We start from the raw sequence: 15,669 nt of genomic DNA, 5'->3' as shown, positions 1-15,669 counted from the left end.
TTTGGCCATTGGAATCTGCTTGTAGTTTCCTTCAAAGTGAGAGTGCATGGGGCAGGGTAGACCCTTGACACCTAAGGCCTGGTGGCCATTACCTGGATGCGTTCTCTCCCAACTCCCAGTCAACAACATCATTTCTCCTTGTTCTTCTGAACTATTGTGCTATTTTCCAGCATCTTGAGATACATCAAGCAAACAGAGAAGCTCTAGGACAAGAGCTCAGTTAACTTGAGTTCAGTTGTCTGGATCCTTTTGTTTGGCAGAGAGGTTTCCCTTCCAGCAACAGGACAACTATAGAGGGACCAATAGCTCAGACAGCACAGGACTTGTCAAATGGAAAAGGACTTGATTAGTGCAGAGTGAAATTTCATTCCTAATTGTCATAGATATTCTTCCTCATCAACTTTTTTTTTCCTGTCTAATTCTTCTTTGAAAGCATTATGCTCTCAAGTGAGAAATTCTAGGAAATTTTTAAAAGATAGAATTTGGAGGCATTGGATATTTTCTAGCTTTTTAAAGCCACTAATAACGCAGTAACTGACTTGTGAGGTCTGGCATAAATAGTTACTTGAAGGAACATTTATCTTAGTATTGATCAACAAAAGATGCCATGTGTACAGCAATTGCTTCATTTTCTAAACCGGATTTCCATCCAAAATGGAGAACGTTTCCCAGGTAGTACCAATTCATTTATATATTACTTAGTGTTCTTTTTCTGTTTTTTTTTTCTTGAGATAGATATTTCTATATTGTTTCTGAAGTAATGTGTTTACTACCCTATCATTAGCTAGTTATTCATTCATGCATTTAACAAATATTTCTAAAGCATCAGTTATATGCAAGGTAAGCTGATAGAAATTTATGTAAATGGATCAAAAAGAATAAGGGGGCTTCCCTGGTGGCGCAGTGGTTAAGAGTCCGCCTGCCGATGCAGGGGACAGGGGTTCGTGCCCCGGTCCGAGAAGATCCCACATGCCTTGGAGCGGCTGGGCCCGTGAGCCATGGCCGATGAGCCTGCGTGTCCGGAGCCTGTGGTCCGCAACGGGAGAGGCCACAACAGTGAGAGGCCCGCGTACCGCAAAAAAAAAAAGAAAAAAGTAAGGGAAAATAAACCTATATATAGCCACATAAATGTTAATTTTTAAGTATTCAATTACTTATGCAAGAATGTACTCTGCTGAGATTATTTTGGCAAGTAACTATGATTTATTGACAAAGAACTTTGTTCTTGGTGAAATAGATGAAATATCATTTCTTTAGTCTGTGTTATACTCTGTATTTTAGAGTCAACTCTGTCTATAACTAGAACACAAATTCCTTTTAGACTAAACCTATCTTAAATTTTTCATTAAATTTTATTTTCTACCTAACATAACTTTTTCTTTGTAAGAAAACTTATAAGAGCATTTTTAAATTTTATTTATTTAAGTTATTTATTTTTGGCTGCGTTGGGTCTTCGTTGCTGCGTGCGGGCTTTTCTCTAGTTGCGGCGAGCGGAGGCTACTCTTCGTTGTGGTGGGCGGACTTCTCATTGCAGTGGCTTCTCTTGTTGAGGAGCATGGGCTCTAGAGCGCAGGCTCAGTAGTCGTGGCGCACGGGCTTAGTCGCTCCACGGCATGTGGGATCTTCCCAGACCAGGGCTCGAACCCGTGTCCCCTGCATTGGCAGGCGGATTCTTAACCACTGCACCACCAGGGAAGCCCCTTAAGAGCGTTTTTGGTTTTCAAGATCTATGAAAAGTAATGGTAATACGGAGGCCCAGAATAAAATGTTCGATGTTTTGACTTCATATCGTTATAACTCTCTCATCTCTTAAAAGACTTTATAATTTTCTTTCCTCCCAATCTCCAATTAAGATTTTATAAATTTATAAAATTAGTGATTTGAAACATTCTAATTTTAGTCTTTTAAAGGAATTTTATGATATAACTTAAGATAATTGGATTTTCCCTCGGATACAATATTAAAGTGTTATTTCTGCTTAATTAGAAAAGGTGAATTTTAGTTACTTTGAATATATGCTTTTAAGTATATTCAGAATCATTGTTACTTGTGTTTTAGGATTTAAATAATTACATTCTTTAATCTGAAGAAGTAAATGGTGCCTTTAAAAATCTGATAAGAAATTGTTTGTTTTTCCATACTCTTTTGCTATTAGGTGATTTGGGCTCTTGGGATCTGCTCGTTTGCCTGTCTTCTGGGAAAGCTGGTGGAAAACCTTGCATATCCAAGGAAGACATGTGCCAGTTAGGTTTGCATCAAAAGGTAAACATTCTTTTTCAAAATGTGCACAGGTTTTATCAGATCTATGAACATTAACACCAGTACTTCCTGGTCCATAATGTTGAAAAAAAAAAGTATTGAAAAACTGGAACTGTTGAATCTTTGGAGAAAGTTTCAATGGCCATGCCTTATAAATTTTCACCATTTGGGTTTGATAAGATCCCCTTCAACTTCAGCTGCTGCCAATAAGGATCCAGTTTTAGCTAGTGGGACCCAAAACTTGACCTTGAAATACATAGCCCATGGAGTGTTGCTTACCCTGGCCACCTGTTCATCCAAAGTAGTAAAAATTTTATTTACTAGGTCCCTATTTTGACTTTTCAAACTTAAATTGATATCCTGAATTATAACAAATTTATATAGTTTTTATTAACTTTTAAAATTGACATCCTATATCTACTATCGTGTGTAAACTTTTGTAAATGCTTCTAGAAAAATTAACTAAAAATTATCAGATGCCTACAATGTGCTAGTCACTGTGCTGGAAAATTTGCATATGCTCTATTTTTGGTAACTTTAACAAATCTGTGAGAAAAGTGTCAAAGCCAATAGCTATTTTTCAATGGTAAAAGAGTACTATAGTAGCTACCGTGATCATTTGATATTTCTGCAATTGACAGTTGTGATCACTCCTTCTAACTCTTTCCTTCCTTGACCTTTAGACTGAGCACATTCTTTCGCTTTTTCTTGTACATCTTTGGCCATCCTTTCTGTGTCCTTCAGAGCCACCTTTTCTCTGTCCGTTCTTTAAATGCCTCTGTTCCCCAGCACCACCCCTAACATTTCACCTACCATTTGTAATTGATGACTCCCAAATGTACATCTAAAGTTCAAAGCAGTTTCCCATGCTTCAGGCTTGCGTGTGTAACTACCCACTGAGCATCTCCACTTAGATGTCACATAGGACCTCAGACTCAATGTAGAGAAAATGAATTCATTATTTTCCCTGGTAAACTCACTTCTGTGCTTGCATTCAGAAGCTCTGCAGAATTGCTCTGCTGGTCACGAGCGTGATTAACCACTCTGTCACTTCCTAAGATAGAAATCTGGCCTTCACCTTTGAGCCCTTCCTCTCTCTTGTCATCTGCATTCTATCAATCATGAATACTAAGGAATTTAACTTCTAAATAGTTCTCAAATATCTTACCTACTCTCCATTCTTACTACCTTTATCCTGGTCAGACAGTCACCATGTATAACCAGGACAATTGCTGAATCCTCCTCACTGATTTTTCTGAAGTAAGTGTTTTGCTCCTGAAATCCATCGGGCTCTCAGTTATCAGAGTGAAAAATAGAAAATGCTGAATTAACCTGGTTACTCCTGTGCTTAAAATCTTGCATGGCTTCTCATCAGCTACAGGATAAAGTCGACAATATTTGCTGTGTGTATCAGTCAACCTCCCAGCAGGAAACAAATGCCATACTCCAAAGGATTTAACTGAAGAGAAAGAGCTATTTACAGAGCTTTTGGCAGGATAAGAGAAACAAAAAAGATTAGAGGCACCCAGGGACCAGCAACATCATAAGGTTTTACCACCCTTGGTCTGAAGAAGGGTGTGTACAATAGAAGGAATTGTATAGCAAAACCAAATAAGAGCCGGAGCCAAGAAAGAGGGATCTGTGGAAAGGAGCTATAAACATAGGGGAATGTAGCCATTGCCAAATCATAGCCCTGCAGAGAGGAAGCCAGGAAGATAAGTATTCCCACCTTCCAATCTCTTGCCAAGGCCTCCTCCTGAGAACAATTCTAAGTGCTTACATATTTGTTTATATACGTTCTTTACATATGAAGAGACTGAAGCACAGAGAGATTAAGAAAATTACTTAAGTCCTCCTAGCTAATAAATGAAGCATCTAGGATTCAGACTCTGGAAGTCTGACTTTAAATTCTGTGTTCTTAACCATATCACTATAGAGCCTTTCTAAATAAATATTTAGCTGCTGCACTTAAAACCTATTCTAATGAATATTCTTAAAGAATACACAAATTCTAAATGATACATTTAGATAACTGTCACTTTGGAGCATGAATAATTTGAAGTTTTGTGAACCATGACTTATTTATGTAAACATAAATATTCAAAACAGAAGTTGCTTCAGATTTGTTGGGTACGTGTTAGGATTGTTAATGACCTTAGCATGAACAAAGAAAGGGCACCTGCTCAGATGAGGATTACTCACCTCTTCAGAGCTTTGGAATTTAAGTGCTTAATGAAAATGATCTTAAGGTCTGTTATAGATGATGAATGACCAGGAGTCTCTCTAGCCAGGAGGAAAGTAACAGGAATTTAAAACTGTATTGGTCTGTGTGATGCTGAAAGTGAAGCAAGGTCCACTATTTGGGGTGACACTAAGTTTAGTAAGTGGGGCTCTGTCTCACCTCTTAACAGGTCCTGGTATTTCAGGAGCAGAGAAATTCGTTTCTAGTTCTGAATGTGTGTAGGATTAGCAGTCCCGGAATCTGGGATGCTGTTTTTAGTACTTGGAGCAACTGAGAACTACTGAAATGGCTCTTATTTTACAGTGTGCTAGGACATTTTCAGGTGACCATGATGGAGTGATAATTACCTGGGAGAGACATGGATGATAATAAGACTTTTTTCTTTGATTAGCTGGTTCCCTTCTTGCCATTAATTCTCTTCATTATGGATGACACTGAACAGCTTTCAGAGAAGGTCTGATTTTTGATAAAAGATATGAACATCTGTACAGATCTAATGAAGAAAAAGGACAGTTCCCTAAGATACAATGTGACATGTGTGTCACTCTCAATGTTCATGAGTGACCAAAAAAAATTTTTTTCCCTGGGTGCTTTCTTACACTTTATATAAATAGCTCATCTCACATGTCTACTTTCCTTAATGAGTTAATGGTATTACTGTAGTTTTAGTTTTTTTGAGTTATAAATACTTTCTGAATGTTTATAATTAACATCATACTGTTGCTCTTATTAATGAAATATGTCTCAAAATAAGAATGATTTTTTTTTTTTACTTTTGCTTCCGACGGTACGTAATGAAAACAATTTAGATTACCACAGAGTAGGATTGAAATATTTTTAAATGCACATTTCCTTTCTCCCAGTTTGATCTCAGAAATATTCTAGGGCCCAAATGTCATTATCATTTTTTTATATGCATTCTAATCCTTTCAAAGATACAGAAGCTTCTGTGCCAAGAAAAACAGGTGTCTATATAAAATATACATACGCACACTTGCACGCGCACACACACACACACACACATATAAAGCATTCAAACCCAGTACAAAATCGGTATATATTAAAAATGACTGTTGGGGTGGTAATGATGTGTCAGTGTAGCTTCATCAATTGTAACAGATGTACCACTCTAGGGGAGATGTTGATAATGGGGGAGGCTGTGTGTGGGTCGGGGGGAGTGGGTATATGGGAAATCTCTGTACCTTCTGTTCAATTTTGCTGTGAACTTAAATTCTATTAAAAATAATTATTGCAGTATTAAGCTGGAGGAGCTCATCGTATAGAAGTCAGCTAATCCCAGTGAAAACTTCTTTATGTTCCACTTGATAATGATGCAAATCTTATATATTTTATGATGTACATAAAAATAATAAAAAGCACTAGGATATTGAAGAACATTATTAGGTTTAACAATTAAAAAGTTAATTAAGAAAGTTAATATGTGTGATAAAGTTGATTTAGCACAGCTGTAGGACCCATAGCCTTGTATGTGTTTATTTTTTTGTGCCAAGTTATTTAGTTTAACTGCTTAGCCTGGTGCTCAGTTCCAGAGTAGAACAGAGACGATATTTCTAGTGTCACGTGTCACCATGGTCGGGTCATCTTCTTCTACTCTGTGAATTCCCAAGATGTGCTTTGGAGGAAAGAGCAGTGGAAGAGGTTATTGGGTAGGGGATGGGAAAGTGAGAGCAGTTGCTTCCTTTGGCTTGACTCTGGTTTTTTGAAGCAAATGCTTTGTTGACCCTGAGTCAGTTCATCGTTGTGACCCAAGGTCTCATGTGAAAAGTCATCTCTGATATGACACAACAACTACCCTTGTATCTGAAATCTGTGCAAGCTGTACTCTGTCTTTGCAGCATTTACACACATTCTTCTGACCCGTTAGTTCAGTTACTGTTATCCATTTAACCAGGGCTGTGCTAGTCCTTTCAGTTTGTAGAGGTCAGGACGGCATAAAAGGGATGCTCTAAACGTCTGCAAGGCCGGCACATTTACTCTGAGCCCTTCAAGAAGTGGGAGAAGGTTTTCAATAGGACCTGTGTCCATACACAGCCTTCACTACTACTTACCTAATGCTGCTGCTTTTTCTTGGCCCTTCTATCGTTAAAGCTTCTATTTAGTCAATAGCAACTGAGTGATTTTTTTCCTTAAGTGGAGGAAAATGGTTCAAGTTTATTGACTTTTAAACCTTTTCACAATCTAATTTAGAAAGGTTCTTTGTGTGTTAACAATAACAGCAAAACCCCCAAGCCTCTAGGATGGGTTCCCCAGACCTTTGCAGTCATGCTCTGTCCCTCCCTCCAGCCTGTCTTAGGCTGAACTGAAAACTTCAGGACTTTATGAAAGCCCTTCTTCTTTTCCTACATTTAGACTCTAAAATTGATCACTTTTGAATTTGAGAAATGTAGACATCCCTAAAATCTAAAGTGTACTATACACTTTTCTCAATTCTCATATTCACAAGAGCGGATTCTGCTGAAGCCTGGGCTTTATTTATGCATGACCTGGGCTGAAGTTTACAGTTTGCTGAATAAACGGATAGAGTTAACAAAATTGCAAGGGTTAGAGAACTTTTAAACGATGAACTGTTTCAAAGCACTTTAAATGAATCCTTTTTTAAAAACTACAGCTTATGACTGAATTATTGAATTGATCAAAGCTTAGAGCGGAAGTGGTATTTAGAGACCCAAGGCTCTATTTTACAAATGGAGAAATTGAAAAGAAGTAAAGTGACGGGCTCAAGGTTCTGATTTTGTTACATGCCAGAAGTGGGACTACAGCCCATGTCTCTGGTTCCCTCTCTTTTCTCCAGCTGCAGCTGAGTTCTTTTTATCCAGTCAGGCCAGCCGGCCACAGTAAAGAAACTCTAATACGTTTTCAGGGTAGAGTGAATTAATTTGAAAGTAATCAATAATTGCTCAAAAATGAATCTGATTTTCAAGCTGATTTGCACTGACTCTTTCTGTTGGTTTTAACAAGGCGTTACCATGTTTGGCATTATTTGGGGGATTTAGCTGAGAATAGCTAATCTGTCAATTCAGAAGAGGAGGGAATTAAGCTTGCTTGTATCTTTTCTTTAAAAATTAAAAGATATGTTTGAGTTTATGACAATATTTATGAAGCTTTCTAAGAACAAATTTTTGTTAAAATATAGTTTTGTGGTGACTGGGTTTTATACTCGAAAGCAGTAAATACCCTTCAGTATGAAGTGAAAACTATAAATGCTAACAGGTTTAGCATTGAATTACCACTAGATGTCCGTCATTCAAATCATTGAGGGCCTTTGGAACTTGGGAGTGTAGTTGACTTTGAGGAACGTTTAGTCCTATTTTTTGCCAAAGCAAAACGTGCAACTGTCAAGTTAGTAGTGTTACTCTACTTGCCATAATGACATAAATTTTTTTCTAGCAAATTTCGTGGCTTTGAAATATATCAAGGTTTTAACAAGTATTCCCCAATATTTTGAAGATTTCTAAGGGCACGTTTTTATTTTATGTTATCAAATAAACCACTGTATTATTTTGGATTTTAATGTTGACTTACAGAGATTTGAAAGTAGGAGGTGGATGGTGTAGACAATGCTTTACATCTGTACCCTGTAGGCTGTTTGTATTTTCTTTGCTTTAGCAGAGAATGCCTAACTCACTAGAATCGTTTTTATTCCTTTCAGGTAAACATATTACCAGAAATACAACATCAGCTTTGCAGAAGGGAAGGATTATGTCAACTAATTAGAAGATTTCCAGGTAATCTTTCATTTGCTTCCTTATGCATAAACCTGTGAGATATATAGGCTTCCTCAGCAGACACCGACTAAGGAGCTCTCAGATCAGCATACTAAGCTCCTTTGTTTATCAATTCCACTATCACAAATCTTCCAGAATCCACAAGGTTTTGCCAACGGGAGGACCTTGATAATAAGGAATAACACAAAACATTGATATTCTTTCTTTTAGATTTGCCTTCTAACTTTCTAGATGAATATTCCTTTTCTTCCTATGTATTTATTTTCAAAATAATTGCTGCTTCATATTTAAAACAATTATTATAGTACTTCTTAATTATACAAAACTTGAGGTTTTAAAAAAATGTATTTCTTTATGTTAAGTGATTCTGATCTTAACAATTTTGTTTCTTCTTTCTGAAGTGCTCTCAATTTGTCTTGACAACTTTAGAAATTTGGGACAAAAATTACCATCTCACTTCCTCGTAGAATCCCAGAGTGTAAAAAACACATCAGATGGCATATGAGTCTTCATAGATGAAATTATAGCCTACTTGAAAACCCATCAGTGAAAGAGTTCCTCACATTTCTAGTTTAAAACCCACTTAATGTTTAATAGTTATGCCCCTAGAAAGTATTGCACTATATAATTAAAATTTAAATCCACATAATTTAAATTATGTTTTTAAAAATTAATTTGTGTCTGAGTTGAATCAGAAAACTGGTATCTTAACCCATCAGCTTTTCCATGGGGCTTCTGCTTCTACATCAAACATTAACCACATTGGCATATCCCATTATAAAGACTACAGTCTTCTATCGTCATTTACCAAGGATTAAAATAAAATAAATATAAATCAGCAATTAATCTTTCAATTTAAGATACTTGTTTAAAATAAATAATAGCTGTATAAACCTGGTTCTGCAGTTATCATTTTATATGACAGGTGTATCTGACTCCCTAATCTCTTTGTTTTGTTTTTGTAAACTTTAGCTGGATAGTTTTTTATTTTATAAAAAAAATAAGTAATGTTTTCGTGAGAAGCAAGTAAAATATTCCCATTAATGCATTATTAATAAGTATCTAGAAATCCTTTAATTAAGGCAATTTGAAAAACATTTGTTTATGTTTTGACCAGAACTTACATACTTTTAAAGTATGTTTTTCTTTGTTGCTGTTTACATTTCAAAATGATTGATTAGCACTGGAGTTAGCAGAATAGAATCATAATAATGAAAATCTGTTTGTAGCCAGAAATGGATTACCAGTTTAAAAAAATTCCCCAAACAACTCTTACCTAAGTTTATATTTTGCTTCCATAAAGTTAAAAAGTTTTTTTTCTGTCTTTTTTGCTTTAAACATTTTTTTTTCTCAAGAACATCTGTAAGTTCCAGACACATGTAGTCCTTTCCCCACTCTGTCTAGTTTGTAATTTTCTATTTATCTCTGTGACTAACAAGGTAATTTCATGGAATATACAGCCTTTTTAATCGAATTATTTCTCCTGTAATGTTATCTTTCTGTAGCTGAAGATAATTTTCTTAGATGTGTAGCTTTGAAGCAATATGTCTACAACATTGTTTTCTGATATAAGCTTTATAAACAATAGCTTATGTTAGAGACTCTGGCTATGAATATACAGTATACACTATAAAATCAGTATTCACAAGATTAAAAAACACGTTATTTGTTGTGAACGCTGAATATTTAATGTTGAATACAGATTAGATAGCATCATGCCGGTACCTAAAGTTATTTTAAAAAGTAAGGTGTTATTAAAAAGATAGTAAAACTAAACATAATACTATATACTTTAGCCATTTTATTTAAAGCCGAAGTGGCCCATACTGTTTTGAGCTGTGTTTCATTTAAAGACAGGCAAAACACAAATTTTGAAACCACAGATTTTTAGCTCCACCGCCTATTAGCTATGTGAGTTAAATTTGGGGTTTGTTGGTTTTTGTTTTTGTTTTTTAATCTATATAGTGAGTAGAGTGAGACCCATTTCACAGATTTAATTTAAAAAGTAAAGTGTAGCTACAGATATGTCTATGTGTGTGTATAATTTTATTTGAAGAATGAAGCATATTACAATATATATGTATTATGTACCTCCAAAATGGTAACTGGATGATCCTAGGTTTGAAAAGTCCATCAACAGGCCTTTCAATATTTTCTCTCTTCATATGATTGACTATCACTACAGTTTTATGTTTCTGTCAAAAACTGTGAGGAGTCTGAGATTTCACCTACTTCCAAGCTCACAAGTCTGCCTGCCACAGTTTCATGGGAGCTGGCAGAAGACAGGAGACTCCTGGGTCAGAGACAAATGACATTATTGTTTGTAGCAATAGCAGCAGACAGATTATCAGCATTGACATTGGTTCACTGAATCCCAGCTCCCGCAGGGCAAGTGAAGAGAGGGCTAGGAGGTGACACTTGTATACTAAGTGGTTTGCATTTCCAGAGCAGAACTCTGACCTTAGGGAGTTTGAATGTTCCTAATGGTCAGTGAGTATGCCTGCCCTTTGCCTCAGAGAGAGACATTATTTTTGTTATACTGGACAGAAACTTCTCTTTGCTCTGGAGTGAGACACCATCCCTATCTTTCAAGGCTATCTGCTGCATAAATATCTTTGAAAAGATAGTTCAGAACAGATTGTCAGTGCCTCTGTTTGCAAACGATGCAAAAATGTGAAAGATTCATGGAGAAGTATCTCCTAACCATTTCAGAGAAGAATACCTGACAGGTTTTAGCTCTGAAGCTTAAACAATGTATAATTCAGAGCAAGATTTAAAGCCTGGTTGTGCTTCAGTTTTTTTATCTATAAAAATAAGACATTTGGCAGTGATCGATAATGGTGAGATTTCATGATTCCACCGTGCCTTTTTCCCATACAGACACGCTCTCCCAGGCTTTATCTTGAGCAGTAGGTAGAGACAAGGATGCTATGAATGGCGGGATGATCATCCTGATAAATCTGAGTGGGACCTTGCAAGTGTGGCAGGACAAGCAGAGTTTGGGCCAGATATATATGGGAGCGTTTGAAGACAGAGTGTCAGACTAAGACAGTCTGTTCCGTTCCCCAACCACACAGAGTGTACCTGCCATTAAACTTGGGACTCACATTGAAAGGCACAAATCCATGGAATTTTTACTGGCTAGCACAAAGGTTTATTTTTATCTTGCCATTTAATGCTTTGGTGTTTGAAATCAAATGTTTTCATTGGCCCAAACTTTCTGCTAATGGTTTTTGTTGCTTTTTATTGTTTGTTTTTTTTTGATAAAAAGTTTTTTTCCCCTATATTTGAAATATAAGTACAAAACAGAACATCACAGAAACTGTTTTACTTGGGTTGTTGTTTTGTTCTCCTTTATGATATCCAAGAAGCCCTGGTTAGGAGTGTGCCAAAGTTTTGGCTATTTCTCATTCTTTCCAGTAGTTTTATCTTAGTTCTGAGCACTGGCTTTTACATGAAATTTGAAATGTACCCAGACTCGTACTCAAAGATAGCATTTTGAACATTTTAGGATCTCTGGCCTCATCTTTTTAGTAATGTGAGTAACATAAAAAATGAAAAGGAAAATGATAAATAGAATTTACACATTCTGTTGTATCGAAACAAGTGTAGACTTTAAAAAATTATAGATATTTACTACCAAATATAAAATATATCTTTAAATAACATAATTGAACTTATTTTAAAATATTGACCAATAATAGCTTTTATCTCACATGGAACTGATGATTGTTTTTAAAATTCTAGGTCTAAAAAATTCTGTTTATCATATGATGTCAGTGAAGTATTGTCAGGGAAGCAAATAGCCTAGCTTGAATTTAAACAAAGCAACATGGAAATTGTCAATGCTTAATACCATTTGAGGATTTTTATTGATTTCATTTTTTCCTCTCCTCTGCTGTAAGGAATGTACTCCTTCAAACAAGAATGTGAGAAATGAGATTCCCAGTGTTAAAGGAAACTAGGGACTTACCTCTACGAGGCAATCAGGCAAACTTTCACAGAAGACCAGAGTTTGCTTTTCTCTGTGCTCTCAAATGCTGACACCCCCTCTATGTGTCTTCTGAATGCTCCTTCATGTTTATATCTTTACAAAGTCTTCCACCTCGGTCCCACACGTGATTATATCCTTTGTGCAAAACATTCTTTCCGCAAGTAAAACTCTCATCTTTTTAGTATGACTGACTTCAGGTAGGTAATAGCAGCAAGTAAGTTGATGGAACTAATTCAGACTAAATTACACCCTCACCCCAGTCATAAGCCTCTTAGATGTATTTGCATTTTTATAAAAGAAGCTTGCAAACCTAATGAATTTCTAATTGGTAGAATTTCTGGAAGCGCATTCAAATTCCCACTCAGTTCATCCAGTCCATTATCGAGACTATAGCCAGAGTGATCTTTTCCTCCATCTCTTTCAGAAATAAAACAAGTCTATTGGGCAGTTTGTCTACGGACTAAACAGTGAGGCCCAGGTAACTAGCCATCTGATGCTCTGACTCGAGCTGGGGATAGATTTTTAACTAGATCAGAAGTCACACACCCAAATGTTAACAAGAGCCTGGCATGTGACATAAAGAATTCGTAACAAATACAGAAGCTTGAGAGACCAAATAACCCGCACATTTTCAGTATTTGGCTTGTCATCAAATGTATAGACTCATTAACATAAGCCATTTGGGCTCCAAGAAGAGAAGAGGAGTTGGAGACATAGGAAAGTACAAGGCAGTATGACGTGGCATCACCCAGATATACCTCAGCAGAGTGGCATTGCTGGAAACATAAAGTTCCCTCATGTTTCTCATCCCTGTTGAATTCAGTTACCACTAAGATTCAGATCCCATCTGGTGGCCTGGTCCTTCTCCTTCTACCTCTTTATTCCCGTACTTCTCTCCACTCCTTCCTCTTCGCACATGTTTGCATTTCTCTAAACCCTTGGTAACTCCACCTTCCATTTTCCTCACAAAGTGGTAACTTTGTTAATCCCTAAGAACAATGAAGCTGGGTGTTCTACTAAAACCTTAATCTCTGGAGTTGGGAGGGATTTGTTGGTGTCTCTCTGCCAGTCCTCCTTACTCCCATCTCTCAACATCCTGATCATTCAGAATATTCAATAAGAAAATCATCACCTTGGTTAACTTCTTCTGGAGACTTCAGATCTGCTATCATTCTTATCAGTTTTGATGTCCACACCAATGACCCTTTCATCATCACAGCTCTTTGATCTCATCAAATCCATGACCTTCCTTTCTCTGCACCTTCTGCCTCCCACCTGTGTAGCCTTGCTGATTAGTAACTTGCATCACAGACAACTACATCCATCTTTGAGACGTTAAACTAATTTACCACTTTATAATCACTGTCTTTCTGGCTTTTTCACTCCTTCAATGCCTCTGAGCCTAGAATCTCAGATGTCACTTTCAGTACTCTTAATTCTGCTACTTTCTCCAAGGCCCTCAGCCATATTTGGCCATTAGAGAGCATGAATAGTGGTCAGTGGAGGTAGATTCTGTTTATCAAGCGTGATTCTGTTTTCAGGCATGAAAGGTCATAGAAATGTTCTTCTCTTTCTTTCCTGTATCCTGTTAAGTTTTTTGGCCACCCATGAGAAGGAAAATAGAAATCAGATTTTAAAAATGATCAAACATGCATTTTTTAATTCCTTTTCCCTTTCCCTTTTATTATGCTAGTGAGCCACATTCAATATGAAAAGAATAGAAAATACAGATAAGCAAAAAGCAAGAAAAATGTAAATTTAGTGAAACTACATAATTTTCCATACTTTTCCTGTTCATGAACAATTTTTACATACTAGAGTACCATGCAATTCAAGTGTGAGCAAATCGTAGCATGTTTATCTGTGGAAAACTATGAAGACATTAAAAGTGATGGGAAGTGGGGGTAAAAGTGATGGAGGGACTTCCCTGACGGTCCACTGGTTAAGACTTTGCCTTCCAATGCAAGGGGTGTGGGTTCAGTCCCTGGTCAGGGAGCTAAGATCCCACATGCCTTGCGGCCAAAAAACCAAAACATAAAACAGAAGGAGTATTGTAACAAATTAAATAAAGACTTTAAAAATGGTCCACATCAACAACAACAAAATCTTTTTAAAAAAGTGATGGAGAGCTACATTTATTGGCATAGAAAAATATTCACACTATATTGCTGAGTTAAAAATAAAGAGGAGTAATCCCAATATATATAAAACATATATTTTATATTAGTATATATTTTACCTATTCATACAATATCTATGTAAAATATATGTTAATAATATATTTTGTTTTAAAACTATATACTTACATATATACATATGTATATTAATTCATTTAGTCCTCACAATGTCTCCATGAGGGAGATATCATTATTATTCCTATTTATCTCAAGTGTAGAGAAATTAAGTAAAATTTTCAGTATCACACATCTAACAAATGGTATCTTCACATAGTCAGTATGAGTCTGGAGTCTGCTTTCTTAACCACGTCACTCCTCCAAACTCCTCCGGGTGGCATTCACGGCCTGCCACAGGCTGAGGTCCCTACATTTCTCCCTGGTCTCCTGTTGTCCCCCAACCTAACTCTCTGCTCAAGCCAAGTCCCGCCCTTCACTGTCCCTTCAACACCAGGCTTACTGCCTGCTCCTTTTCCTGCCTTCACCCTAATGACCTTATTTAACTTAACCATCTCTTTAAAGATGTTTTCTCCAAATACAGTCACATTCTGAGGTACTGGCGGTTAGGCCTTCACCATGAATTTTGAGGATTCAGCCCATAACAGCCAAGAAAGAGGCAGGGAACTGTGATTGGCAGTTCACCAGATCCATATGGTGAGAGGAGAACAGATCCCCAAAGCAAGAAAGATACTGGACACATAAAAACAATGGATGTCTATTATTATAGGGTTTTCTTGTTTGTTTGTTTTTTTTTGCGGTACGCGGGCCTCTCACTGCTGTGGCCTCTCCCATCGCGGAGCACAGGCTCCGGACGTGCAGGCTCAGCAGCCATGGCTCACGGGCCCAGCCGCTCCGCGGCATGTGGGATCTTCCCAGACCGGGGCACGAACCCGTGTCCGCTGCATCGGCAGGCGGACTCTCAACCACTGCGCCACCAGGGAAGCCCTATTATAGGTTTTTGATAAATATTTATTGATTGTTTATGATAAAGCCCATGGCATTCTTTAGGCAGAACGAATCATTCTGCCTAAATGATTCATTTTAAAGTAAGGGAATATTCATGTTTCCTTCTCTTTGTTACTTTCTACCATGAACCCCAGTTCTCACATGTTCTCAGACCTTTCTCTGCTCTCCAGAGCTAGCTAATATGAGAAATTAATTCATTCTGCTCTACTTTCCTCTCTCAAGTATACCCTTTTTTTCATTCGATATACTTCAACCCCAAATAATAATTTTATGGATAACAATTTTAGT

At 36.9% G+C, this 15,669-nt stretch overlaps 1 protein-coding gene across 1 annotated transcript in view; it reads left to right on the top strand.

Annotated features, from left to right (window-relative positions):
- The window catches only part of CPED1 (cadherin like and PC-esterase domain containing 1), a 301,483-nt gene that overhangs the window by 65,595 nt on the left and 220,219 nt on the right, over positions 1–15,669 (top strand). The window contains exons 3-4 of the mRNA XM_027102088.1: positions 2,156–2,262; positions 8,172–8,247. Coding sequence (XP_026957889.1) covers positions 2,156–2,262; positions 8,172–8,247 — 183 coding nt within the window. The remainder of the gene's footprint in view (positions 1–2,155; positions 2,263–8,171; positions 8,248–15,669) is intronic.

This window comes from Aethalodelphis obliquidens, unplaced genomic scaffold (genome assembly GCF_003676395.1).
Source record: "Aethalodelphis obliquidens isolate GAN/ISIS:26980383/991018 unplaced genomic scaffold, ASM367639v1 scaffold5, whole genome shotgun sequence".
NCBI classification, from domain to species: domain Eukaryota; kingdom Metazoa; phylum Chordata; class Mammalia; order Artiodactyla; family Delphinidae; genus Aethalodelphis; species Aethalodelphis obliquidens.
The sequence above is the reverse complement of the archived record's forward strand: the minus strand, read 5'-3'. Positions and strand labels throughout refer to the sequence as shown.